The sequence below is a fragment of the Podarcis muralis genome, chromosome 10 (genome assembly GCF_964188315.1).
Source record: "Podarcis muralis chromosome 10, rPodMur119.hap1.1, whole genome shotgun sequence".
Lineage (NCBI taxonomy): Eukaryota > Metazoa > Chordata > Lepidosauria > Squamata > Lacertidae > Podarcis > Podarcis muralis.
In genome coordinates this window covers 38,294,521-38,322,410 of record NC_135664.1, presented here as the reverse complement: position 1 = coordinate 38,322,410, position 27,890 = coordinate 38,294,521, and the positions used below count along the sequence as shown (strand labels likewise).

The 27,890-nt window shown below is 37.5% G+C and overlaps 1 protein-coding gene across 4 annotated transcripts in view; it reads right to left on the bottom strand.

Annotated features, from left to right (window-relative positions):
• The window catches only part of LRRIQ1 (leucine rich repeats and IQ motif containing 1), a 96,617-nt gene that overhangs the window by 47,199 nt on the left and 21,528 nt on the right, over positions 1 to 27,890 (bottom strand). For all 4 annotated transcript variants that reach the window (XM_077934778.1, XM_077934779.1, XM_077934780.1 and 1 more), the window contains 7 exons: positions 27,524 to 27,597; positions 26,343 to 26,436; positions 21,934 to 22,116; positions 17,485 to 17,952; positions 12,933 to 13,134; positions 10,216 to 10,335; positions 1,301 to 1,390 (listed from right to left, as the gene is read on the bottom strand). In XM_077934778.1, the coding sequence (XP_077790904.1) occupies positions 1,301 to 1,390; positions 10,216 to 10,335; positions 12,933 to 13,134; positions 17,485 to 17,952; positions 21,934 to 22,116; positions 26,343 to 26,436; positions 27,524 to 27,597 (1,231 nt within the window). The remainder of the gene's footprint in view (positions 1 to 1,300; positions 1,391 to 10,215; positions 10,336 to 12,932; positions 13,135 to 17,484; positions 17,953 to 21,933; positions 22,117 to 26,342; positions 26,437 to 27,523; positions 27,598 to 27,890) is intronic.

The window sequence follows — 27,890 nt, the reverse complement described above, 5'->3', positions numbered from 1 at the left end:
AAATATGGAGAAATAGAAAATAGAATATAGAAATAGAAAATACGGAGAAATAGAAAAATTTCACATAAAAGATTTCTCAGTGAATGAGTGATGCTTTCATGAATATCTAGCACTGGTGAATGAAACTCTACATGGTATGATAGACCTATGTGACAAGCCACGTTGACTTATAACTGGACAAGGAAAATTAGCAAACAAAAGTATCATTCCATGAGAATAGCAACATGCAGACCATCCTTCTTTTATTTTACACAGACTGCATTCATAGGCTGTGCCCAAGTAAGCTATATGCACAGGAAAGAACCCTGTGAGGTCGGAGGTTTGTTTGAGGTTTCAACCACAGCTGCATCTTGCAAAAGGAAGATGCATTTTAAACCAAAAAGCTGGTCTTTGTTGCAGCATAAGCATCCTTGGTGGAAACTTCAAAGAAACAGCCGTCTGTGTGCACAGCTCTCCCCCATGCACACATTTTGTTTAGTTGGATCACAGCCACAGACTTTAACAAGATCCAGTCATTTTGCAATAATCTGGAATGCACTTAACCACCTCAATGTACCTAAGACGTGAGCAGGTTATGATCTGGAAGCAGTTTGAAATTCAAATTAAAACTACATTCCTGAAAGCATGGCTGGCACCCTGAACTTAAACACATTTAATTGGAGAGGAATCCTACTTGAAATCAGTGAAATCACTCTGAAGGAAGCATGCTTAGGACTAGAGTGTAAGGCTTGCATTTAATTACTCCAATGAGTGAAAAAGTAACATGCTTAAGCACTACTGTCTGCCATTTATGACCATTCTCTATCTTATTGCTAGTACAAATATTGTTGAAAACACATTGCATATAACAAAGAGAATTAAACATAACATAAAGAAAGCTGAAACTTCAAAGATTATCAAATAGCTAACAGACACTACAGTTCAATGATCTTTAGCTGCTCTGAAAATCTTCAGCTGTTGCCATATATTGCAGGCTTCAGTGTTTTTGAAAGCGCTGTGTCAACTAGCAATTTTTAATCCACTGCCAAATGTGCAGCTGAGGCACATCATCATATATATATATTTTGCTACTGTGAAGTAAAGTGTTGAAAGAAATCCAAAAATAAAGGGGGGGAATTAAGCAAATGAAAGAAAAGCAACATGAAAAATTACATCTGGGGATGAGGAGGAAGTCAGAGGCTTCTTAAAGTAATTATGTTTTTTCAGTCAATAAATTGCAATATTAATCACACCAAGTGTAGTGAGATCCTTAAGGAATGAACAAAGGCCAAATACGAAGAAAGTTTCCGTGACATGTTACCTTTGGCGAGGGCAATTGGTCTGAGAATAGCAGTGTTTGTGAAAGGAAGCGGGTGGAATCCAAAGCTGGCCATTCTTTCTCTATGACAGCCTGGTTTAAAACAACAACAAACCAATGAAGTCAATAGTGCAGGGATAATATCAGTTTCGTTTTGATAACTTCTATAAAGCACCATTTTGACCGCGTTGCATGCTGCTTTCAGTGATTCTGAGCCATTCTACTCTAATATAATAGTCACCTGTAGGACAGTAATGATGAAGCTAAAAATAAGTTTTGGATTAATTTATATCATTTGATTTCCCCCATAATAATTCCAATGGGAATAATCTAGACTAAATTGTTTCAAAGTGCTATTCAGCAGAGTCAGAATTAAACACAGAAAGCTGCCTTCTGCAGAAATTTTAAATGCAAATGGAATTTTTGCAACATCTGGAATTGCAGAGCTAATCTTTCCAACTGGCATCCAAACTCTGCCTGTAAAAGGTTGCTGTTGCACCACCAAACACACTATTGAAGCATACAGAACGTCCTCTCACTCTCTGTAATTGACATTACAGTATAGGAACATGCCAGACAAATGCTGAAAATTTGTACAGAAATGTTCCTGGATGCATTTGCCCAACCACCCTTTTCCTTGACCCTTGCTTCCTTTTCTTAGCTCCCTTGCCCCTGTCTGTAGTTTTCTCTGTCTCATTTCTTCAAGTCCCTGCTGCCTCCATACCACTTTCCTTCTCCTAGGTCTCCTAAGTAATCCAGCTCACCTCTCTTCCCCTGCCTCCTTGCCTCTTCTCTTCGCCATACCTTTTCTCTTCCCTTAAGTATCTTCTGCTTCCAAAACATATTCACCAAGTCCCCAAGGAGGTGGTCCAAGGACCAACTTCTACATGGAGGAGGAAGGCAATGGGGCCAAATCATGGTGTAAACACGCTTAATCTGGGGGATTCTGATGCTGAAAGGACTTGTAGCATCCTAGCAATGTGCTGCTTCTCTCAAGGAGTAACCTTTTCGTGAGGCAGCTCAGAGTAGGATGCCCAGTACAGGCACATGGGGAGAAAGGGAAGAACGGAGATTGTCATTCTCCTCCCTGTAACCCATTTCTCCTCTGCTTGATTTACTATAGGCATTCACTGCATCAAAAAGTATTTTAAAACTAGTAGCAATTATAAAATCAATTACAGACTAAGATCACCTGAAAAAAGGAGAGAGAAAGCACAGGTAGTCTATCATTGCACGGAATTAACTGTGCTTTGTTCATTGAAAGTTTCAGAGAATTTTCTATTTTGAATTTTCCTTTTCCTATATAGTATTATGATGATGGTTATCATTATCACCATTATTTTTTCCTCTTTTGTTTTTTTGTTGTTGCTGTGGACCCACTTCCTTTTTTGGGGGTAGCAAGACATGTGAGATGGGTGGGTTTGAGAAGGAGCACACATATGGAAAGATTGGCAGCAACTGTATCAAAAATGCCAAAACAACATGTTGTTACTTCTTTCACGGGGGGGGGGGGCGGAGAGAGACAGATTTGAAATTTTAAACACTTTAGGCATATGCTGTGGGAAACACCAGTGTGTCCACAAAAATTGGGTGTGCTGCATAGAGTGTATGTACCTGCCCTTAGGGGCTGAGGCTGTTTCTATGTCAGCAAAATTTTGATGTTTCATTTTGATTCAACACCTTTCCCTCCCACATAAAAAGTCTCTAAATGGCGTGGCTACAACATCTTTCACCCATTTATGCATTACTGCTAGGTTGCATTTATTTCTCTGAGATGATTATCCGAGCTTTTGGATACCAGAAGATAGGATTACCAAAATTAAATATTGACCTATTTAAGAACAACCCATGTTGGTGAAAAGGGGGACTACTAGGTTACTTCCCCCTTAATGAAAAGTAAAGGGACAGAGTCATATTTCACCTATTTTGAAAGACATTAAATTTTGGATGCTGGTCAAAAATTAAACTGATTTTTAGAACTGCTCATATTTTAATAAAGGCTACATGGTTTTGGGATCATCACTCTTAGCTATACGGTTCCATGTTATTATGAAGCCACTAGTATTTTTTAAAATTTGGATTTTTCAAGCCTTACTACTTGAGATTTACAATTGTGAATATCACAAAGATTAGTTCTGGAAGTGGGGAAAGATTTGGATTTGACTGGATTTAAAAAAAAACTAGACAGAAATGGTTCAACTTTCCCTAAAGTACTATGTGTACTTTTTTCTTTTTCTTCATTCTCAGTTTCACAGCATGAACAATATTTCCCTTGTTGAACACAATTCAGAAAGAAAAATGTGCTGAGACACCAGAATATATTGTTGCTGTTATTTTGCAGTTTCACATGCTTCCTTCTTTATGCAGTAGGATATTTGACTTCAGGAGAACAGTGGAGATGTATGTAACAATGTTGGGCTACAATATACAGATGGATTAAGTATTATGAAAACACAGAAGCAAGCATATCAAGTCAGGTAATACATAGTAGATTAAAACAGCCCTCTTAATTATTCTCTACTCCCACATTAGCCTCTCAGTTCAGAAACCTCTTAGCTTTTTAGTCAGTCAGTGTGTTTAATGCATCCTGAAAAACACGGCTCCCAGTGACTAGGAGCCAGTCTGGAAATAGCACGATGGAGGAGCAGTTCAAGTCCTTCTCTTCTCTCTCTCTCTCTCTCTCTCTCTCTCTCTGTGTGTGTGTGTGTGTATGCCTCTACATATGAGGGCTTCTACATAAATGCTGATTGCACAGAGTCCCTTCCCATGCAATTTTGGAGAACGGAATCACATATTGCCTGCAGTATAGTTGATAAAGATTTCCTTCAACAAAATATGGGTTTTCTCTAGTTCAGTTCATGATGCAAGCTAGGCAACAGCAAAGATAAAGAGATTTAAGCTTTAAATAGGAAACTGAGAGGGGTTGCTAATACCTCAGAATATAGATGCACGATTCAATATGATGTTAACAGATTGAAGAACTGGACCAAAACTATCAAAAGTAATTTGTGATCTATGGGTCTTAGTAGACCATAAGCTTAACACGAGTCAGCAGTGTGATGTACCAGCAAAAGAAAAAAGCTAATGCAATTGTAGGCTGCATCAACAGAAGTACAGTGTCCAGATCAAGGGAAGTAATAGTACTAGTCTATTCTGTGTTGGTCAGACCCTACCTGGAATACTCAATCCAGTTCTAGGTGCCACAGTTTAAGAAGGATATTGATAAGCTGGAACATGTGCAGAGGAGGGCAACCAAGATGATAAAAGGTCTTGAAACCACATCTTATGAGGAATGGTTGAGGGAGCTGAGTATGTTTAGCCTGGAGAAGAGAGGGCCAAGCCTTAAATATCTGAAGGCCAGTCACATGGATAATGGAGCGAGCTGGTTTTCTGCTGCTGCAGGGTAGGACCTGAACCAATGGATTCCAAGTGCAAGAAGGGAGATTCTGACTAAATATTAGGAAGAACTTTCTGACTGTAAGTGTTGTTTGACAGTGGGATGGATTACATTTGAATATGGTAGACTCTCTTTCATTGGAGGTTTTTAAACAGAAGTTTGACGGCCATCTGTTAGGGGTTATTTTACTGTGGTTCCTGCATCAAAGGGAGTTAGACTAGATGATCCTTAGGGAACTATGACAGGTTCTTGCTTAGCTAGCAATATCTCCATGTGTTCATGTACACACACATATATACACACATTTCCATAGGCACCCTCCCAACATATATACCTTTTCTATTTGGGTACGAAAACACCAAACCTGAAACTTGCAAATGTCAGGCACATATAGCACAGCTCTGTTCTTCACAATTAGATGTTCACAAACTCTAAACCTCAAAGCCAGTGTTGCGTGTGGCTAGAATAAGTTGGATGAGGATGTAAGATGTCTAAAGTCCAATCCCTGCTTTTATGGCTATAAAACTCACTGGGTGGTCTTAGACAAATAATATCCACTATATGCTTCTCTGAGCTCCATGGAGGAGAGAGGAATATTGTGTGTAATATAAATTGCATACTTTCTTGAATACACCTATCCAGCCAAGGAGCTCTGCCACTGTACTCCCTTCATTCTTAAATGCATTTTTGATTTGGTTCATAATCTTACTTCATCATCTTCATGCTACTCTTGAGCTAAGCTACCCAAACTGTGGACAAATCTATTTCTTGTGGGATGAAAAGCCGAGTTAGCTACTTCATGAAGACAATTCTCCTTCAGATACTCATGATCAACAGAGAAAAGGTGAGAATGCAAGTGTAGGGAACTTGCTGCTCAGGTAAAGGATTCTTATAAACATGAAGAGAAGAACCAATTCCTCATTTTCCTGATGACAGGAGTGGGGAAAACCTCACCAATTTGCTGACACTATCTTTACATTTATTTATTTAGTTGTACATCACCCTAGACTCCTTCCAGTGGAGGGTGATTTATATCAAAAATAAGAAAACAATATGGTACACAGAGCTGAAAACATACATACACTAAAAATGTAGAAGAAAATAATCAAATGATTATTATTATGGTACTGTATTTATTTATATCCCACTTTTTCCCTGATAGGGACTCAAGATGGCTCACAGATAATATAGAATCGGCTAAAACACAGAAAAAGCAATAATTAAAACAGAATGAAACATTCTTAAAATCTATAGAATCAGAAGTACACACAATACTAATGAGGAGTGCACCCTTATTTGAACATAAGAATAGACTTGCTGGATCATGAAATGCCTCCTCTAGTCCAGCATCCTGTTCTCATAGTGTTCAGCCAAATGCCTACAGGAAGCTCAGAAGCAGCAGGGCTGAATTAACCATTAAGCAAAATAAGCATGTGCTTAGGGCATCAAGGGAAGAGGGGCATCACGGAAATTTTCCATTGCTGGATTTACCATAAACCATATGGTGCAGCTGAACAAAAATAAACACTATTTATGTAAATATACAAAAATAAACATTATTTTCCATCTTACTGTAGCTTTTGTTTCATTTTGGAAAATAAAAAATATATATTTTACAGTTCATTATTGTCTCTATTTTGAATTAGATATATATGGGGGCACCAAAATACTTTAAGTCCTTAGAGTCTCTTAATCTGGGCCTGAGAAGCAGTGTAACACTCTTCCCACTAGTAATTCTGAGCAACTGGAATTCAGAGGCATATTGATTGCCTTGTCAAACTGCAGGAACCTGGGTAAATAGGCCTTCCCCCCTCTTAGCATGGAGAAGGAAGTTCCTGCCTGCAAAAAGAAATATAGTCTCTGGTTCAAACAAGCAGGAGCTTCACGTATCCCATGTTCAAGGACAATTGAGTTGTCCCTATGTGATCTCAAGTCTCTCCTCTAATTTAAAGCTATGAAGTGATCTGATGACTGTGGTCTATAGGCAGTGTATGTAGAGTTGTTGGAAACTCATAGAAGTTCCCTTCTTGCTCATCAAGAAGCAGGGGAATGTCTATATTCATCTGCCTATGTGTGCAGGGTATTTCATTTAATAAAAAAGAACTGAAAGCACAACCAACAGTGTTTTGTATGCTGTGTTTTCCCTTTACAGTATATATTTGGGGAAATTGCAGCATCCCAGTCTCCCCAACAAGACCTATTAGATCTTACATATTCTTTCATTAACCGGATGCAAAATTAAACAAATAAAAATCGGGTAACATTTACAACACAATTCTAACAATGCCTATTCAGACAGTGGGGTTATGATTACAGCCTTAAATGACATTCAATATGCTTCCGAATTTTTTTGGAGGTCAGAAGGCACAAAGATGAAATTGGTGGGAAACATGCATTTGCCATTCTTCTGCTTTTTACTACAGAAAAAAACCCCTAGTTTATTTTTAGTACTGCTTTTCTGAATTTTAATATTAAAACAGAATAAAATACCTAGATCTATTTCAAATAACATTTCTCCTGCACAAGAAGGAAAGTGAAAAATCAACACATCACTCCTTGCACTGGTCCCTTTAAAGGGACTGATAGATGTGTCAAGTATGATCTCAGCTGCACTGATGGCTCCTATTCACAAAGAAAGCACTTTGGAAGTCAATGCTGACAGAATTAACGCATTCTTGGCACATGGCTGTCCAAGCACTTTAGTGAGAAAATGACTCTCCAAGTTCCTGATTTTTTGGAAGTGGCTAAAATAAAGCCTGAAGGCTGTGTGCTGTAAAAGATTAACTAGGTCCCAGTTTACCTCATATTGTGTATAAAGACATCATAAATGTCATGGGTTTTTTTTAAAGGGTATACGTTATGATGGATTTACAATAGGGTTAAATGCTCTGTAATTGATGGCAGACAACAGGATGGAGAAACTTAAGAAGAGCACATTTTGCTGGCCCTTTCTCAGAGGCTGAAATCATGAGGTACGAAAAGGAAATAAAATTGAAGCACAAGTCATCACAGACTCTTAGCAGGGATTATAATAAATTAGTTAATATCTTAGGCACCCTTTAGATATTACAGAAATGGTTTGGGAGCTGCTTCCTGAGGGTTAATCTCAAAGCACCTCTGCAATGTATAAATATATCCTACCATGTGCATAAGGTGAGCCGAACAGGTTCTGATAATTTCCCCTTATTCCAACCAGGGAACCATTGTATGGTAAGAACATGCCAAATGGTTAAACCCAGTGGGTTTCAAGCATCCAACAGATACTTCCCAAGCTGTTATTGTAAGGTCTAAAGGGCACCAATGATATAGTGTGAAAAAAGGAAAGGCACCAGAGATACCCAAATAACCACTGATATTGCAACAAATGGGGAGAAAACATGCCTGAATCTTGCAAGTAAAATTCACATGAATTAAAATGGAAAGGGGTTTAAAATTTAGGGACCAATATAGAAATAACTTGGATATATCTGGGCACCTAACTATCCCACTTATTTCACAGTATGAGAAAGAAGGCTGATAACCCCAATGAAAGAGTTGGTTTAAAAATGGCTCTAAGGAATAGATAATTAGTATGAAAATGTAGTCACAGCATAAAAAAGTAATTCAGCCAGAGGTGGGGAACTTGTGGTCCTTCAGATGTTGCTGGACTACAGCAGCCATTGTCCTTGAGCATTGGCTGTGCTAGTTGAGGTTGATGTGAGTTTGAGTCCATCTTAAGGGACAGAGATCCTACCCTCCTAAATTAGACATGAGTAAAGCCCTCAAATTCTAGTTATAGGTGTACAACTTCTTTCCCATCCAAATACAAAAAACCCCCAAAAATCTGTCTTTGAAGGGTCTTTTAAATCAATGTCTAGAAAAGGAATTCAGGACAGTTAATTCTGTAGAGAGCCTCTTGGGTATTAATATCTGCAGAGGAGGTCCTTTTGCTTGTTCTGCCTCCCTCAGAAGTTTGGGTGGCAGTGACCAGGAATTCTACACAGAGGTTTGACTGCCACCTTTACTTTATAGTTTTAGGGGAATGATGTTTACTGTGACCTTTGACACCTGATATGTGTGTTTTAAGGCCCCATCATATTCCTGTGACTGTCTTTTCTTTTACATTTTTTTAGTACTGAATTTTCAGTTTTTACAACCCACCATGGAACCTGCTGGTGAAGGGCAGGAAATAGCGTACATGATCAGTAGCCAGATTTTTGAGATTGTTATCATCATATTATCTTTGTACAATGTTTTTTACATGAACAGGCAATCCAACCAAACTCGTTTGTTTGCTACCTCTAGTCAGACTCGATCACTGTGAATTAGCTGTGAGTTTTGAATGCCACTCTTATCATTGACTATACAATTAACACCAGTGGGAAAAGAATCCCATATTAAGAGTGCTCTGTTGCTGGGAAAGGTTGTCACTTAGGGGAGACCTGGCAGTAGTTTTGAATTTTTGATTTATACTCAATTGTAGCTACTAGCTATAATTCTAGTTATACTAGAAAAATATTATGAATGTTGCATAAATATTCTGTTTATATTAAAACTGAAATATTAGTGTGTTGATCATTATTGTATTAATAAGCAATTCCCTAAACAGTTTTTTTTTGGGGGGGCATGTGTTTTATTTATCCTTCATCATCAGAAATAATTTATAGCAATTTTAATCTATTCCATCTGAAACTCTCATATTACTGTTCGATCACATAAATATTCTGACTTTGCAGGATTCCACTTTCTTTTCACATTAAACTTTTTAAATTTAGAAGGCAATTATACTCATTCATGTCTAAAGAGACAGGAGAGTTAAATTACTCAGAATTCAATTACCTCTTTGTTTTAGTCTGTTTAGTAGAATTTGTTAATTTTATCATTGTTGCTTGTAAAACAACTATCAGACCTGTTATCCACCATAGTTCAATATATCCTTTCTTGTAAATAAGACTAAATAATTATATGCTAAAAATGGAATAATAAACAAAAGGGGCTGTATCAGAGCCACCCATCTACAGAAGCACTCCTTACCCCAAATATTAAAATTTCAAAACTGCAGTGAATATATACATGCAAAACTGAAGTATTGAGATGCTAGAAAATATTTTTATGATAAAAATAGCAGCTTTTCTATATGTACCTATTTACACATGGGTATTTTGCTGTACTGCTCAGCATTCCATGAAAAGAGTCACAATATTAGCATGATTGGCAATAGAATAGTTTATAGGGCAAGAAACTAATATAGCTCAAAAATTACCAACAGGTTTGTATTTTAAAAGAATGTAAACCACTTTTTGAAGGATTTTGTCAAAAAGCCGAGTCTACATTTTGCAAATAAAAATAAAGAAAATTAAAAGTAAATTAAAACAAATAGATGAAATAAATAGATTTGTTCTCCAGTTATTTGCCAGGAGACAAAACTTTAAAACCAATTCATTTCTTCTTACATTTAAATCATATTTTTAGCACCTGCACCAATTTAGCACCAATCAAATAACTTAGAATTATAAATTAAATATTAAACAACTCTACTTACTTCATCAAACATAAAGCCATCCACATCTATTTCGCTATAGTCATCATCAGCTTCATCAGTTTTAACAGCTGCCAAAGCACTGGCCAGTTTCTTTCGCAGACGGAAACCTTTCCAGAGTGCCTAAACAAAAATGTAAAGCATGTTATATGAGGCCATAGATCAAATCCAAATCCAGATTCTCTGTTATCCCATTAGGAAGATAAAACATTGTAGTTCTTTTTCTGTAATAGCTCAATGATCTGTTTTTTGAACTTTATGTGACATTTAAAACTACAAGACAAATTAAATATCAGCATATGTCTAGAGCTCAGAATACTCTGGAGGTTTGGCTCGAGTAAGCAGAATGGAATCCTAAAACCCTCTCAACTACAAACCAAGGTCAACTAATTAATTATTTGACAATCCCTTCAGGACCTACTATAAGCTTAGGGGAAGAAGATATACGGAAAAGAATTAAGTGTTAACTTTCACAAAAATAAAAACACACTTAAATAAAAATTTCCACTGATTACACCTGACAACGTATGCAGACGTATCAGCAATTAACTTAGGCCAATCATTTTCACCTTCACTAGCAATCTCTAGACTATTTTTTTAAAAGGAAGAATTTAATTTACGGGAGAAAGTTATGAGAAGGGGAAAGGACAAAGAACAAAACAAACCCACAAAAAAAAATGAAAGGGAGGAAAGGCATCAAGAGAACCACTAATAAGAGAACAAATAATGGCTTGTAATAAAGGAGATAACATAAAACCACATTACTGTATGTGGCTCTGAATTTGAGAACATTCTAGTTGCATAACTGAAAATTGGCACTACCGTTGCCTCCTCCCTAAATCTGTATAAAAATAGCATATAAATAATGATACTTTGGGCATATTAATTGTAGCATGACATATTGTTAAATAGTACTAACAATGAAACTCTTAAGTAGAAATTCTGTTGTCCTGCTTAGCTGTAGTGCTTTACTAAGTTTGGGGCTGTGCATTTGATTTTGGTCCTTCTGAAAGTTCACATTCAGAATCCAGGGGGAAATATAAAAAAAGGACTCAAATCTCTCTTTCACTTTTGGAACCCAGGTGAATTTCCATCACACACATTCTGGGTTTTAGATATTTTGGAGTTCTGGTTTCAACATTAATTTATCTCCCCCCCCCCAAAAAAAAAAGATTAAAAGAAGTCTTAGCATACTCAAAAGGTTGTTTTAAGGCTAGAAGGCAGGATGACATTTTTATTTGCACCATAAGGTAATGATTCACAAAACTCTTAACACTAGTGAAATGTCACGGAAATTCAGTGGAACTAAATCAGTGCAAGTAGCCCTTTTAACCATATAGTGTCAGAAACCAGTAATGCAAACTTGATTGTCTAAAGCAGGGGTGGATAATAAGTGACCTTCCAGATGCTGTTGGACTACAGCTCCCACTATCTTTGAGTTATAGGGCTTCTGGAAATTGGAGTCCAACAACAGTTTAACAAAGCATGATTTGATGTCCCAATTGCAAACTTAAAAAGAAACTGCCTTGTACCAAGTCAGACACATTGGCCCATCTAGCTGTCTTGTTCATACTGACTGGCATCAGTTCTCCAGTGTTTTATACTGGAACCTTTCCTGTTCCTAACTGGAGATGCTTGAGGGCTGAATGTGAGACCTTTTGTGTGCAAAGCATGTGTTCTATCACTGAGCTATGCCCCCCTTCCCTAGATCAGCTGCAAGGCTTTTGAATCCAGCAACATGTTTGCATCAACAGTCAGTCCTGTCTCTCCCCAGCATGTAACACTGAATATGAAGTCACCATTTAGTTATCAGGCATGTGGCTCCCAGTCACTATTTTGAGTCCCACCACCCTTCAACGTAATGGAAACAACTTTTCAAAAGCAAGTCCTACAGAAGGAATGGGCAACTCATGGGTCTGGCTCTCCAGATTCTACAGGGCTCCATTTCCCAGCAGACCTAGCCAGCATAACCAATCATCAGGGATAACGGAGTTCTTATATTAGCCCTGTTGGAGGAAAACAAGATAGGTATAATATGCCTGAATAGGGCTTTACTCGTTAAAGGACAACAATACTTCCTTCTATTTGTGTGTTTCTCTATGTGAGTGATGTCGAGTCTTAGATTAGGTTGCCTCCATGGAGAACTACCAAGGAGCACCCAACCTGGGCTATATTGATCCATTATATGAGCCCCTAGTAGGTAATAGGAGAGGGCTCCCCCACCCACTGATGTGCACACATATACGGTGAAATTGTAGAGTGGTACCTCTGGTTAAGAACTTAATTCGTTCTGGAGGTCCAGTCTTAACCTGAAACTGTTCTTAACCTGAGGTGCCACTTTAGCTAATGCGGCCTCCAGCTGCGGTCACGCCACTGGAGCACGATTTCTGTTCTCATCCTGAAGCAAAGTTCTTAACTATTTCTGGGTTAGTGAAGTCTGTAACATGAAGCGTCTGTAACCTGAAGCCTCTGTAAGCTGAGGTACCACTGTATCTTTAAATTTTATAGTATCTTTTAGTTTTATTGTATATTTTAAGGTGAAATTGCATCTTTTAGTTGCATCCGTTTTAGAACCAAAGAATGTTTGCTTGGTGGATTGACTCTGTGAGGTAATGTCCAGTGCTGGACATTCTGTTTGCCTTTATGTTTTTTCAGGTTGTGTGGTGGTCCAAGCTTATATGAGTGAGTTAGACATCCATTCTCAAAGACTGTAGACTGACCTGAAGTTTAGTAGCAGCTTTATGCTTGACCGTGGAATCATGGTGATCTTCCTTCTTTAGGTTGACAATCCTTTTCCTGGTATAGTAGCTTCGCCAATAAGACTGGATCACAGTTGCAGCCAGATGTTGCCACATGTAGAAATTTATCTTTTTACGAGCACAGTAGCTTCGCCAGTGTGATTGGATGACTGTGGCTGCCAAGCTAGAAATATCAGAAAAATAACAGACTGTACTCAGCAGCTGTGACCAGTGCCAATGACAGCAAATGATTTTGGAAGTTTAAAAAATTGTTTCACCACCCATCATTTACATGCAACACAGAATGCAGAGGAAGACTGATGGATAAACCACTACAATATGGAGAATTATGGTTGTTTATTATTGTTGTTATGGTTATTATTATTAGGAAAACTGGAGTAATAAAGAACAACAGCTGAAGATGATACAATGACTGACAAAATAACTAAGAAATAACATAAAGAAGGAAATATTTAGCCCAGTCCTATGCACCACCTGCTGTGAGCAAAACTATTTTTAAATTGGGAGTGGGGTTGGGATGAAAAAGAAATTGGGTGGCTTGAGGATTTCTTCATGCAGAGCAGCAGGAGCGAAAAGGGAGGATGAGGCAAAATGGCCAGATTATTCCAAAGGCATTCTATTTTAAAATTATTTTGTTCAGAGCCATAATATGATCCACGCTTATTTCATGAGGTTTCTATTTAATTTATTATAATAAGAGTGGAAATCTACATGATGTCAGATATTGTAAATGAAAATTATTTCACAATTAGGAATATATACTCACAGTCATATGGCTGCAACAGCAGATTTGCACATGGAAAACTGGACTTTCTGTGCACATAGCATTTTGTTTCTACCAGAAATAGCCACATTTAAATCCCTTGGGCCATGTGCCTGTCAGCATGGTGGATATTATGTCTGATTTGGCACATGAAATTCTGTTCTATTATATTTCACATGCACATACTGAATTACTCACACAAAATTTCAGGGTAGTGGAAAGGGAGGGAATTATATATTGTATGGTGGTTTTGTTTTGTTGGAGACACATTATCACAATGGGGGGGTGCGTTGAATGATTTTTTCGACGGCACTTTTCGGTCCTAACAACAACAACATATTATTCATATATCACTTAATGCAAATATGTCAATGTTCAGTTAGATGGAAAAAGGAAGCACAATGACATGGCTTCTTTTTGCCCAGGAATGAAATTTCACCAGCCAGCTCAAGTCTGGTAGTTTTGTATTAGCAAGCATATAGAGATTACTGATACAGTAAGACTATATAGCTCACCATAATGGTATGAGGTGTGACTAGAAAACCAACAAAGAAAGCAGTCATGAAGACAAGCAGAGCCCTTCAGGTTGAGAAGGAGAATGACTAATAGCATGATACTACAGAACTCTTATTATGTTATACATCTTAAACCTGCTCAAAAATAACTGCTTTTTAGAAAAATTGGCAGGATTTGTGGCATCTGCACAAATTTACCATACACACACCACCTTTGAGGGTTATAGTACAGCCTGAGAATACATATTTTTGTTTTGGACAAAACATTCAATGCAAGGTAGAAACTACTGACAAAATATTAACAGAATCATAGAAATGGAAGTGTCTGATTCGGTTCTTATTTGATTTGGTCTTGTAAGCTTATCAGATATTTTAACTGTAGTATGTTTTTTATTATTAGAGATATGGCAATAAAACTGCTAACACATTTGCAAAGCTAAGCAGAGCCCAGTAAGGTTTCAAACTGGATGGGGAACCATGTGGAGAAATTCCTGCATTGCAGGGGGTTAGACTAGATGACCTTTGGGATAGCTTCCAACTCTACAGTTCTATGATTCAATGATTCCTACTATATTTTATGCTTATTTATTTTGTAAAAGTGCCTAAATAATTTATTATAAGAGGCAACTCATAAAAACAAATAATAAACATCATCAAGGCATTGCCCATGTAGGCAATCTAAGTGTACAGTGCAGAATCACAGAATTAGACAAGCTTTAACATTTTTTTAATTTTTTCCCCAATAATAATATTTATAGCAATAAATGGCAATTAAGCACAAGTGACTGAGAGTTCATGCCATCAGTTGCATCAAATTATTTTTGAAATATAGGGTATAGGTGGAGCTTTTGTTAGGAAGACCGCAAAATTGTTCAGCTTTTTGGGGGAATAAACCCAAATTGTTGAGCTTTCTTGGGGAAACCTCCACCCAAAATAGCTTTTTGAGCTGTTTTCACTGCTTTTCTCAGCTCATTGGCATACATCTGGGTTTTCCTGGCATTTTGCCAATTCCCCGCTGATGCTATTTTTGAATCCAAAAACCAGGACATGTCAGGAATTTTCCTGATGTATGGCAAGCCTAATCAAATATGAAAGTTTTGATATCACTAGCCATTATACCCTTCTGGGTGTGTAAGTTTAATCTTTTAGTCTTAAAAACTAGACTTTAACAAGTTAGTTCAAAAACTGATATTTTATGATAGGTAAAATAATAAAAACACTTGTCATGCCCACTCTAAACTGTGTGTATGGCAGATCTAATTGCATGCATGGACATTTGTCTGCACTGTCTAGTCACAGGGTGTCCCAAGCAGACCCACACATCTTTCTCTCTAAATTTGCAAGTTCTTATGGGACATGACAATTGTCTGTTCATCGTGTGTTCAGATATATATATGGTGATAGCCACAGGATGGGGAATTTTAAAGCAGCCATAACATGGTAAGTGGGTCTGTAATTTTACCCTACATAAAGGAACCAAGGCTCCCTGCTTTCCCTCCCACACAAAAAATCGTTTATAGATGAGTTACCACATGGCAACAACACAGGTCTGTGTAAACTCAGAGAAAAGCCTCGGGAAGGCTTATTGCAACCATAGTACTGCCTATCCCTAACCCATTTCAAAGTCCACTGATTTCTAAATTGGACAGGTTTTATTATGGTAAACGCACAAGCAGTGAGATTGTCTGACAACTGAATCAATGCATTAGATTACCATTTGGGTATGCTTTCGATAATGGAATGTTTGAGGCTTGGAATATGTTATTCGTATATCTGTAAAATACTTACCTTGCTTAGTTTAACACTATTTAACACTATCATTTAAAAAGATACTTCGCTTCACCCGTTTCACATAAAATAGCATATAACTTTTGACAGTTATAAAGATAACCTGTGAGAGAATAGGTCTAGGCTAATTTAAGGTGAACTGGTTATCAGAAAAGCAACCTACAAACTAGAATGAAAAGAAAGTTAAACAAGATTCTGAAAGGAAATTTAGTTGATTTACAGGCAACCAGATTCTATAGATATGAATATCTGTTATTTAACATACCGTATTTTTCGCTCTATAGGACGCACTTTTCCCCCTCCAAAAATGAAGGGGAAATGTTTGTGCGTCCTATGGAGTGAATGCAGGCTCCTTGGCTTCAGCAAAAGCAACGCAAAGCCTCCAAAACGAAGAGGGAGCGCTCCCTCCACGCTCCGGAGGCTACGCATTGCTTTCACTGAAGCCCGGAGAGCGAGAGGGGTCAGTGCACACCAGACTCTCCGGACTTCAGCGAAAGGAACCCGAAGCCTTTGGAGCACAGCGTGAGGTCCCTCTGCACTCCAAAGGCTTCGCGATTAGCTGCGCAAAGCCTCCGCAGGGCAGCGGGGTGAAGGCACCCCGCTGTCCTGCAGAGGCTTGAAAGGCTGTCCCCGAAGCCAGAACAGCGAGATGGAGCGCTGCGCAGCGTCTCACTGTCCTAGCTTGGGGATGCTGGGGCTTTATGGGGAAACCCCGGGCTTCCCCCTTCAGCCACGACACTGATTTGATTCAGAATATTTTTTACTTGTTTTCCTCCTCTAAAAACTAGGTGCGTCCTTTGCTCGGGTGCGTCCTATAGAGTGAAAAATACGGTAAGTCATAGATAATCACACAGCAATGTAGTAATGAAGGTGTTCTTAGCTGAGCAAGTACATCCTATTATACTAAAACTTTGAGGAGACCATACTGAAACAGCTTATTATCATCTCTCAGGTACATCAGTTTTCCATACAAAACTAGCCCCATATTTCTGCAAAATCTTTAGTACAGCATTTGAAGGAGACACTACCAGCAGTGACACATGCACACATACCCACCTTTGGGATTTTCAATGATTTTCTGAAATGACTATCTACAGCAAAAAATAGATGGCTGTGTCCTATGCAGAAGCAAGGACCCTGAAGTGATGCCCTAGCTCAGGGTAGTTGCTTCTGTGCTTGCAGATCATGATGTTGTGCTGGTAAAATAGACATAACAATCCTTCCTAATTATTTACTGAGTACTGGAGCAAAACTATTTTTATTATCTATTAAGGGAAAAATATATAAACTGAGGAGAAAATAAGTTTTGACAGTCACTTTATAGAATTATGATTATTTCTGAAAGATCATCTGGTACATGGAACCAGTCATGCCCTTATCCGCATTAAGATTACACAGTGATATGGTTATGTTTCCATAATAAAGTGTTTTGACCTTTGAATCTTACTTTTGTGAACTGTCAAAATGTTGAAGAGAATTTCCTTCACTGCTTTCCATCATTTGCTTGCTGAACGTGTTTCTCTGTAGACTGATTAATACGTTATCTTTGCTTTCCTCATTGTGATTAAGGGAATATTGAATAACGTCCTCTTGTCTGTGTTCTCCATTTTCCCCCATTCCAGACACTGTCACGAAAGAGTTAACGGACATAGCCTGAGTGTGGCCAGGAGCACTCCGTCTTTCAGCCATAATGAATGAGTCTTGCTTATTTTGTTTTACACCACTTATACTGAAGTTATTTTGCTCTGTGATGTTAATGGCTTCTTGGTTCAAAGGATCTGTCCGTTTTCCTGGTTCCTCTCCTTCAGTAGCATTTAGAACTCCATATTCATGTGCGTAACGGTGCTCACTACTTAGCTTCATCAGCTTCTTAAGATACCAACACTGGAGCTGTACAGCATCTGCAGAGAATTCACTTTGGGAGGGGGAAATGTTAAAAAGCATCTATTGGTTTTAGAATAATGATTCATCAAATTTCCCCCCATCTAAATTTTAGTTATGCTGCCCCACAAGAAACAACAATAATAACCTCCCTGCAGTTTAAAAGACCAGAGATTGTCTAATTAGCCAAAGGTCAGGGGAAAAGCCTCCCTGGGGAGAGCAAAAGCCCCCAAAGTTCCAACAATATCAGGTGCAAATGCCAGTTTGGAACAATTTCTGTCTAAGCTGGACACATGACCAGCTGAGACCCTCAATGGGGCCAATAGATACAAATTGTCCTTTAGTTAGAGATTACAGCCATAAACCGAAACATCTGAAGACCTGAGAAATTTCACAGAATTAAGCTTCCTGATAGAAATATGTGAAATATTCTAATACACAGGGTAGCACCTATTCTATAAAACTATAAAACATATACTTTGGTTTTGAAATTGTAGGTTTTAAATGTGCATATAGCACTATTTCACCAAAGCGGCTAGAATATTACTCTTTGCATTTTTACATGTCAAATTAATGACATGTAATCTTTGGTTGGTATAATAAGGTATAATGTGTCACTGTGCCTGTTTATCCCTCCCCTAAAAAAACACCATATCTGTTAATTAGTTATTTATGTACCTTTCACTTTTTGTCGGAAGGAGCCAATGTGGTGGCTTACAAATAAGAAACACAAATATTAAAAACTAAAATAACCAAGAAAAGACACTTGAGAATCGCATAAATTATATAAAATCAGCAGACAAGAATAAACTAAAAGCATTTTATATCTCCTTCCTGTGCAAAGCAAAATCAGTAGCAACTTTGGATTTCCAAAGCTTTCCTGTAAAGCTAGCTTCCAAATGTCTGCCAAACAGTGATAAAAGATTGGGCCAGTCAGGCTACCTTTAGGAGAGAATTCCATAAAGGCTGTGGCACAACCAAAAAGACTCTGGAAAACACGGAGCAGTGATTTATTCTTTATTTTATCAAGATCAAGCATTAACTGAAACAATTCGGTATTATTATTTTTGCAACACTGTTGCAAAAAATGTCTGTGGTAGTATACAGATTTTCATAAACAGTTAATAGGATATGGTATTGCTCCACTTATCTCTGCCTTCTAAGACTAGAGATGGAAAATGGAGTAGGTTTATCTGTCAAACAGAAGAACTCTATAAGGGGCCAGACGTGGGATGTTACTTTGAAATTAAAGTCAGTTTGCATTAAAGTTCTAAAATTCACTAGAATGTGTATTAGGAAACATATTAAGTGATGCAATTTCAACTGAAAACATCCCAAATGTGGCAGAAGATGCTTTAACACAGAATATTTCATCAGTCAATCTTTTCTTATCTAGGGAGCACTTCTGCTGCCTTCTCTACTTTTCAATGTATTGCAGAATACATTACTGAGTGATACAGTAATGTAGAGACTGTAAAGCTGGTTTCACTCAAGTGAATCTCTAGAATTACAAGCCTAGTTTTAGTTAAATGTAAAGTGCCCCAAGTTCAATTTTTGTAATGTTCTAGGATTGCAAAGAACCAAAGCTCTTGAGGGCTGGATATAGCTTTCAGGTAATTTTGCAATACGAAATTTTCATCACCATTCAAGAATAAGACAAGAGGTGATGCTGGATTCTAACATTTCAGCTTAATATACATATTATTCAACATTAATTATATCATTATGTAAAGAAGCAATATTACTTTAAGTGAACTTGATATTTTTTATTATACCTATGGAAATTCTGACAAACTTTAAAGTTGAATATTGTTTACTATGTTGTGCTTTTTTACTTGAAAGATGGTGTGATATTATCTTGCTTCACAAACAAAAGCATTTTGGATTTGTTTGTTTTTTAAAAAAGATAATATGTATTGTATAAAAAAAAGTAAAAGATGTGACAAGTACATATTCAAAGAAGCATCATGTAATGCTATGTAAATTGACATATACTTTAATATCATTATTGTTCCAGTCTAGTTTGCAAAAGGCCTTTAACTCCATAAAGAGTTTTAATGTTTATATTTCTTCAGTTATATTTCCTTTTATAAGCTTTTATGCCATTTTCATCTGTTTAAACTATAACTGTTTAAAAGGGTTTCAACTTCCATTAGTGTCTTTTATTTCCAGGCATCTGTACCAGAGCCTGTTGAAAGCCAAAACACTGAAACGGAAGTGCATCTTAGCATAGCTACTTACAACTAAGTGTGAAAAGATTAACTGACAGACAGAGTAATTAATTTTTTTTAAAGCACATAATTCTTAAACATGGGTAGGCTAGGCATAGTGAATTTGAAAGCAGGAACAACACAATTTAATTGAGCAGCTCTAGTGTATGAAACATGGATTAGGAAACCTAGCAATGATTACCTTTGGCAGTTTACATACTTGAGGTCATACCTACAGGGCCTCATAACTTAGTGAGATGTCAAACAGACAAGAAGCTTGCTTAGTTTTTATGCTGTTCATTAGGCATGTTGCATTAAGGCTGCAATCTTATGCACTCTTATCTGGGAGCAAGCCCTGCTGCACGACCTGAGGGCTTATATCAATTAAACATAGGATCATGCTACATGACACTTAATTTACATGAAACAGAGATTGGTTTAGGCACACATAGAAGGGGGGGGGTCATGTGTGATTTTATTATATGAATTTTGTTTTCCATATTTTTAAAAAATATACCACACCATCAGGAAATTAGAGAAAGATGAGAACTCAGTAGCAAAGCACATGTTTTTCATGTAAAGTGTTCCAAGTTCAATTCTTGGAATCTGCAGGTAGAGGTGAGGAAGAATGCTGTCTGAAACTCTAGAAAGTCACAGGTCATCAATACTGAGCTACATGGTCAAGTAGTCTAACTCATTATAATGGCAGCTTTCTATGGATTCCATTTTCTTTGTGGAATGGCACTATTTTTATTACGGTTCTCATTATTATTTTTTTATTGTTTTACAGTACAGTCCAATGCATGTCTTTTCAGTTTTGTTGTTAGTCTCTGTGGATTCTTTTCAGAAGCACACATATGAAAATTAAATAAATAATGCTGGCCCATTTCAGAAATTAAAATATATCTTAACATTTTTCATAATGTAAAAGAACAGTTAACTGATAGATAAGACACAAGTGGTCTATCTTAATCAGACAGCTTCCCCCCTTTCCATTATAAATCACACCCATTGCTTTTCAGTCAGAATTTTACCTCATCACTTCAGAATTGTATGCTATTCTCCTATGACCAGATTACCATTGCCGACAACATCACACAACTGAAATTCTGCCTATTACCTTTTCTTTACAATAAGGAACAGTCTAGTGCAGGAAAGATTTAGCAAATGTGTCTCAAGTCTTCTAAACAAACACTTTCCCACTTTGTTTTACAGCGCTTCTAATAAGAACTCATGTGCTTCTCCTGAGTGAGGTGAACACTTTAGGCTCTGTTCAGACACTTAATCCATGTGGTGAGGCATGCAAGGAAAGGAGTTACACTGCACACATGGTAAGAGCACATGGACACTTCACACCTACAGAAGACTACTTAAGTAAAGACACGGTCTTTGACAATACAGTACTAATTTCCTCATGCATATACGTCTACAATAGTAGATAGCATCCTTGCAATGCAAAGTAATGTCATGAAACAACTGATATAGTCTTAAGCACAGTGAGTGCAATCTAGCCACAATTAAGCTGTTTTTAGGCCCATTAGTTTAATGGGAGAGTAAAGCATCTGGTTAGTTTAAAAACCTTACTAGTGGCTTTGTTTTATGAAGCCTTGAGGAAGAGCTAAATCCATCTGGTACATTTTGAGACTGTTGTTTTTTAAAAGGTGTCGCAAGGCATGAATTAATTAAGTAAAAGAAAAACTGAAATAGATATTTTAGCAACTTTTCACCTTAATGTGATTCTGATGTATTCATATTCTCATATTTAGGAGTACAGAAAGGCATATCAAAATGCTGAATATACTTACATTAACCTAGTTGTGGCTTTTTTGCTGACTAAATCAATTTTTTGAATCTGAGCTTGACAAAATGCTGCAAAGCTTCCTGGCTGTGCTCTTTTCATCATTCTTTCATCTGCATTTTCTGCATCAGACTTTATGTTTTCATCATTAAGCACATTCAGACTGGGAAGAACTTTAAGTAAAGAGTGCCTTTTAAGATGAGAGAAAGCTATGTTAGTGCTAGAATAAACACAGTTTATTATCATCTCTGCTGTAAGGATGATGGTTAGGAAGATGCATTTTCTTGTTTAACTACATAACTATTTACTTGAAAGACAATAAAACATTTTGTGATTCTTTAAAGATGAAACAATGCACTTCATTTGATTATTGGACCATATATATAAAGTTCTGATCCAAACCAGGCAGCAGCTCAATACAAGGGATTAGATGTGGGAGAGGTAAGTTTGGGTCTCCTGACATTTAAAACAAAAACAACCAGAAAAGTAGATATGGGGTTGCTCAAGTTGGGTTAGGTGATGATACTGGGAAAAGGGGATGTTAAACTCTCCTACTTCCCCCTTGCTGCTTCCTCAATTGAAATTTCACCCTTGAAGCTTCAAAAAATCCAACTGAGGGGAGAAAAATATATGTGAATCGCTATCTTTTTCTTTTTCTTGTGGGCTACTTCCCTAATTGAAATTGCCCCTCTGTAGTTTCAAGAAGGTCAACTGAGAGGAACAGACAACAGGTACATGCCTCACTTTTTTCTTATACATGGGCTGGAATTTTAAATTTGTTTTATGAGAGAGCATGGTGGTCATTTTGGGCACTGCAATTTCACCCCGAAAAAGCACTTTTTGGGGGGCCGTGATCTCGTGCAGGTCACTTGACATGGGCAGGAGTATGGCTCTGGAATACAGTGTCTGGGTTTTTCACCTCGACATGTTAGATGGTATGCTCATGATGACCTAAGGCAAATAAAGAAGCCCTTGCTTGTTTGGGAGCTCCTTATATGTACTGGGGATTCCAGATCAGGAATTCTGGAAGCACAGTAATTTTATGGTAGGGGCAAACTTATAGGATCCCCAGGCCAGCATAAGTAAAGGTAAAGGGACCCCTGACCGTTAGATCCAGTCGTGACTGACTCTGGGGTTGCGGTGCTCATCTCGCTTTATTGGCCGAGGGAGCCGGCGTACAGCTTCCAGGTCATGTGGCCAGCATAACTGAGCTGCTTTTGGCGAACCAGAGCAGCACACGGAAACACCGTTTACCTTCCCGCCGGAGTGGTATCTATTTATCTACTTCCACTTTGTGCTTTTGAACTGCTAGGTTGGCAGGAGCTGGGACTGAGCAACGAGCGCTCACCCCATTGCGGGGATTCGACCCACCGACCTTCTGATCAGCAAGTCCTAGGCTCTGTGGTTTAACCCACAGCACCACCCGCATCCCCAGTACCACCCACATCCCAAGCCATATTCTTTATAAACAATTACAATATCACCAAATTTAAACTCAAGCTAGCCAAGGTTAAACACTTTTAAGTTCCATGGATTTCAGTGGAAAAGTTAAGTATATGTTGAACACTTTCTTAACTGAAATATACCATCAATCTGATGGACAGATGCCCAAGGAAAAACAATGAACTAAAACCACTTAATTTTGACTGGCTCATATTCCTTGCTTCTATAAATAACAGCATAGCTACAACAACAGCAAAATGTTTCTTGTTTATTTGTTGTGCAATAGTATTAGGTGATAGCAGTAAACTGATAAGTCCACACTGCATGTGCAGGTCTATTAGAAACAATGTTGAATAATGATATATTGAAAAGATGCCATATCAAGTTGATTAATGTTGGAAAGTAAGGTTTCTTAGAGCCATGGGATCTTAACACTAGTTTTTCCAGCTGGGTTTCTCCTAGTGGCGGCTGAATCAATATTTCATTTAGTGAAAACTTCCTGGTGAATATTCTGTCACTTAAGAGGTTCTATTAATCATTACTGCAATGAAACACTTTCCCCCTAGGAGTGCTCAAACTGATCCCAGGGTTTAATTTCTAAAAAGTGATTTCTTAGTACTTCAGCTTCCTCAGTGTTATCACTGGCTGGACATGAAAGTAGGAAACCTATTGGGAAATTTTACAACTAATTCCTTTGTTGGTATCAAGGGGTTATGTAAAGTTCACTGAAACATATTGCCTGAAGTTATAGTGAATGCTGAATTCAACAAATCCATACTTTATAGTATCCCGTTAGATAAATTAATCTCTTGTCCAATTATGAAAGCTCAGTTGGTCAAATAACGTCGGAGGACCTTCATGGCTCAGGAATTTCAAGGATTTTTAAAACTGGGCTTGCATGGAGCAGCAATTAATTATATGTAATATCAACCATTAAAAACAATATAGCTACAAATGGTAAGACGGTTATGTTGTTATATAACATGCACTACTTTAGTAAAAATACTTTGTCTTTTACAATTACAGTACCAGTTATCTTCATCATGCAATAATATAAATACATATTCACAAGTAATGCTGTGCTAGTCAATTTCTACATTTTCCTGCATATATGTTGCCTCATCTGCACCTGCCATATAAAACATGTTTAGAACAAGGGTCTGCTCAATTGGTATGACTCTTTGGAACCAGTACTCATGGTGAGATCAGGAATGGATCTCAGGCTCACCCTTGCTTGTTCCTTAATTACATACAACAGTTAATAGCTGACTGATATATTGTGTTTATTCAAAAGTTGGATCTCCCTGATCCTCTGATCTAAACACTTCTAGCATGATCCAAATTTTTGTGGGTTTCCAACTTTGTAGGGAATGAAGATGTGTGTGTGTGTGTGTTTGCATATATGTGTAATATGACTTTCAGCTGAGCTGATCCGTTTTTAGAAAAATGGGTTTTCCAAAGTGAGTCAGCCAAGTTCCATGTGGAAAAGAGATGATTGAAAAGAATCTGAAAGCATAACCAAAACAAACATAGAAAGGAATGTGAAAAAAGGAAGATCATTCTAGCTTTAGAGATATCTTACAATTATTTGAAAACCAAAAGAAAAGTTTATACAAGGTAGAATGACATACAAATCATTACTAAGAATGGAAATGAACAGTATAGCTTGGTTATCATTGTTTGCTTCCACATGAACCCAATTTGATAGGCGTTTTAAATTAGACTTTAAATCACCTAGCAATTGCTAGTCTACATAAACAAGTATCAGCATTGGAGAAAGAGCTACCATCATGTACAACAGCAATTGTACTTCCAAGAAACAGGAAATACCCTTTTACAGATGTATTTGTTGAGCCACTTGAAGTCCAAAATGAACATGACTTTTTTTTTTTGTAAGGAGACCAGGGAGAAGCAAATAAATTAAATAAAATGGATGTTTGAAGTGGATGTAGTTTTAATAGCACTGATTTTGAGGAGATGGGATATTGTATTTATGAATGTCTGATGTTTCACTAGATTCCTGGATTAGATGCTATGAATCTGACCCTGGGTTGCTGAGAGAGCTCCAAAGAGCAACCCTCAGATGCCATCTCATTCATCCAATGTTCTGAGCAAAGCTCAGAAGATGCTTCCTAATGAGATGCTGATCTACCCTGTCAGTGCTGTTATTATGTGCAGGGTTTGTTGTTGTTAGTTTTGCCTCTTGGTGAACTGGAGCAGAGGTAGTTTTAGGGCAGTGTGAGCAGTTTGGCCGCACTGGATGCAGAGCTGTATTGGGTGCTGCAACAACAATGTAGAACCAAGTTTGAGAGGCAGGGGGTACCAAATTTTAGGCAGTGTTGCATAGGGCAACACTGAAATTTGAGAGCCCAAAGTTCACCACTGACTGGAGAAAGAGGAGACCACCAACTTGGATAGTTACAAAAGTGGCTTAGGCAAATTCATGGAGGATACGACTAATTGCCATCCTCACTATGTAATACCTCCAGTTTCAGAGGCAGTACACTTCTTGGCACTGAAAGATCCAGACTAGCTGAGTTCAGTGAGATTAACTCTTGTGTAAAGTCTGCATAGGCTTGCAGCCTAAGTGAGTTGAACTTAGGTCGTGTTGAAATCAGTGGAACAAGTTAGTCAAGAACCACAGAAAGCACTAGGAATTAATTGCAATTAACTTGACTTCTTTTCTGTGCAAATAATGATTGTAATCATAAGTAAATCTTTTTTTTCAGAACAAGAGACAATCATGGTTTTGTTTTCACATTCCCTTTCATCTGTGATGTATGGTGTTTCTATAAAACCTTGGGAAGAAGGGAGAAAAGGAGAGAGGAAGTGAAACAGCTCCCCAAAAGTACATTTCACTATTATTTGGTTAAAGGCATAACTGGCCACCCTAGAGGAAGAAAAAGGAACAAAATCTCAGCCACCATATTGATACTCAGCACTTGTCACAATCTCTTACTCTCATCTGGTTACCTCCAGTTCTCTTCCTGAAGAAGTGGATTTCCTTGCAAGGATAATTCTCTTAGGCTATCACAACCACCAAGCCACTGAATGACACTGTTAAGATCTGCATTTGTTAAGAAAAGTACAAATAAAATAAATGGAATAATTCTTTTATTGCTGTTGGGATCACAACAAATTATTTTCAAATAATTGTCAAATTCAAAGAAAATAAATTAAATCAAGTTCATCGTTCCAGAGATTATTAAATGTCATCACTAAATGCCAACCCATTTCACCCCTCCTAATCATTCCAACACAGATTATGTTCACCATATTGGATTGTTATAGGGTGCTAATTTGGACAAATTTCATTTGTTCATTTAATCACTCCGTGAAATTTATTGCTCTCTTTTCTTTTGATTTACCTGAACACTGGATTTGCATGAATGCTATTTGGTATGCTGTTTATCTTTGTTATATTGGTAGATGCCTGACCAGTCTTTTTTCTTGGCTAAGGACAGTTGTCACTCACCAAATTCAAAATCCCTTGCCTACTACATGAAGGCATAGAAACTAAACCAACCAAGGCTTAATATAAAGTAAAAATATATACTTACAGCAATATAAGGATACAAAGTTATTTTGATTGCCTTATCAAAGTAAGACTCTAAATCAGAATGAACACACAGACGTTGTAGATGCTATTAAAAAACAACAACTAATGGTGTTTTAATTTGAACTGTTGTCTATTATGTAGTAATACGTATTTAAGTATTACTTAGATAAACTATCTATGATTAATGGTTGAGGAGAAGACCTTGGAATTTCCCACTTGCTCTTTACTTTTCCATTGTCATTAACCATATAAAGGCTTCTGTCAGCACCACCATTAAGTATTATTCAAGCTAAGCAGGATTTACTCTTAACCAGGGTTATATCTGGGTTTCAATCCTGCACAAGAGCAAACTCTCAGCACTACTCAGCACCTCAGCCTCAGCCATGGTTAAGCATAGCAAAGATTTGTGTTGGTGAAGAGATAATGTGATTCTGGAAGTAGGGAAAATTTGCATACCAACTCTAAACTCTATGCTTAAGAACAGTGCAACAAACAATATAAGCATTTTATAGCTCCCTCTGTATATGTGTCAACAATCAGGCTCAATTTGAAACTCATGACAACAATGTCCCTCCCCTTTATCTTTTAAACTCACCTAATAAGCAGTTGTTACTGATATCTAGCTTTTCCAAAGACACACACGAAAAAAGAGGTGCAAGTTGAGTCAAACTGAAAGAAAAACAACCAACATTTTAATAGAAAGTCATTGCAAAACTATCTTAACCATGGGAGTGAAAAAGATGGAACAGGTATTGCAGAACTATACCTTCAAAACCCAAATATTTTTGTATCATTTGGTAGCAAACTGCCTGTTAGCTATCCAAGGTGCTAGAAGGTAATTGTAACAGTTTTCCATGTAATAACAGATAACATTTATCAGGCTTCAGGAAATACCATAAGAACTATGGTTTTCAAAAGTAATGAAATGAACTTCCTTAGAGAAGAACAAGCAGTTCTGTGGA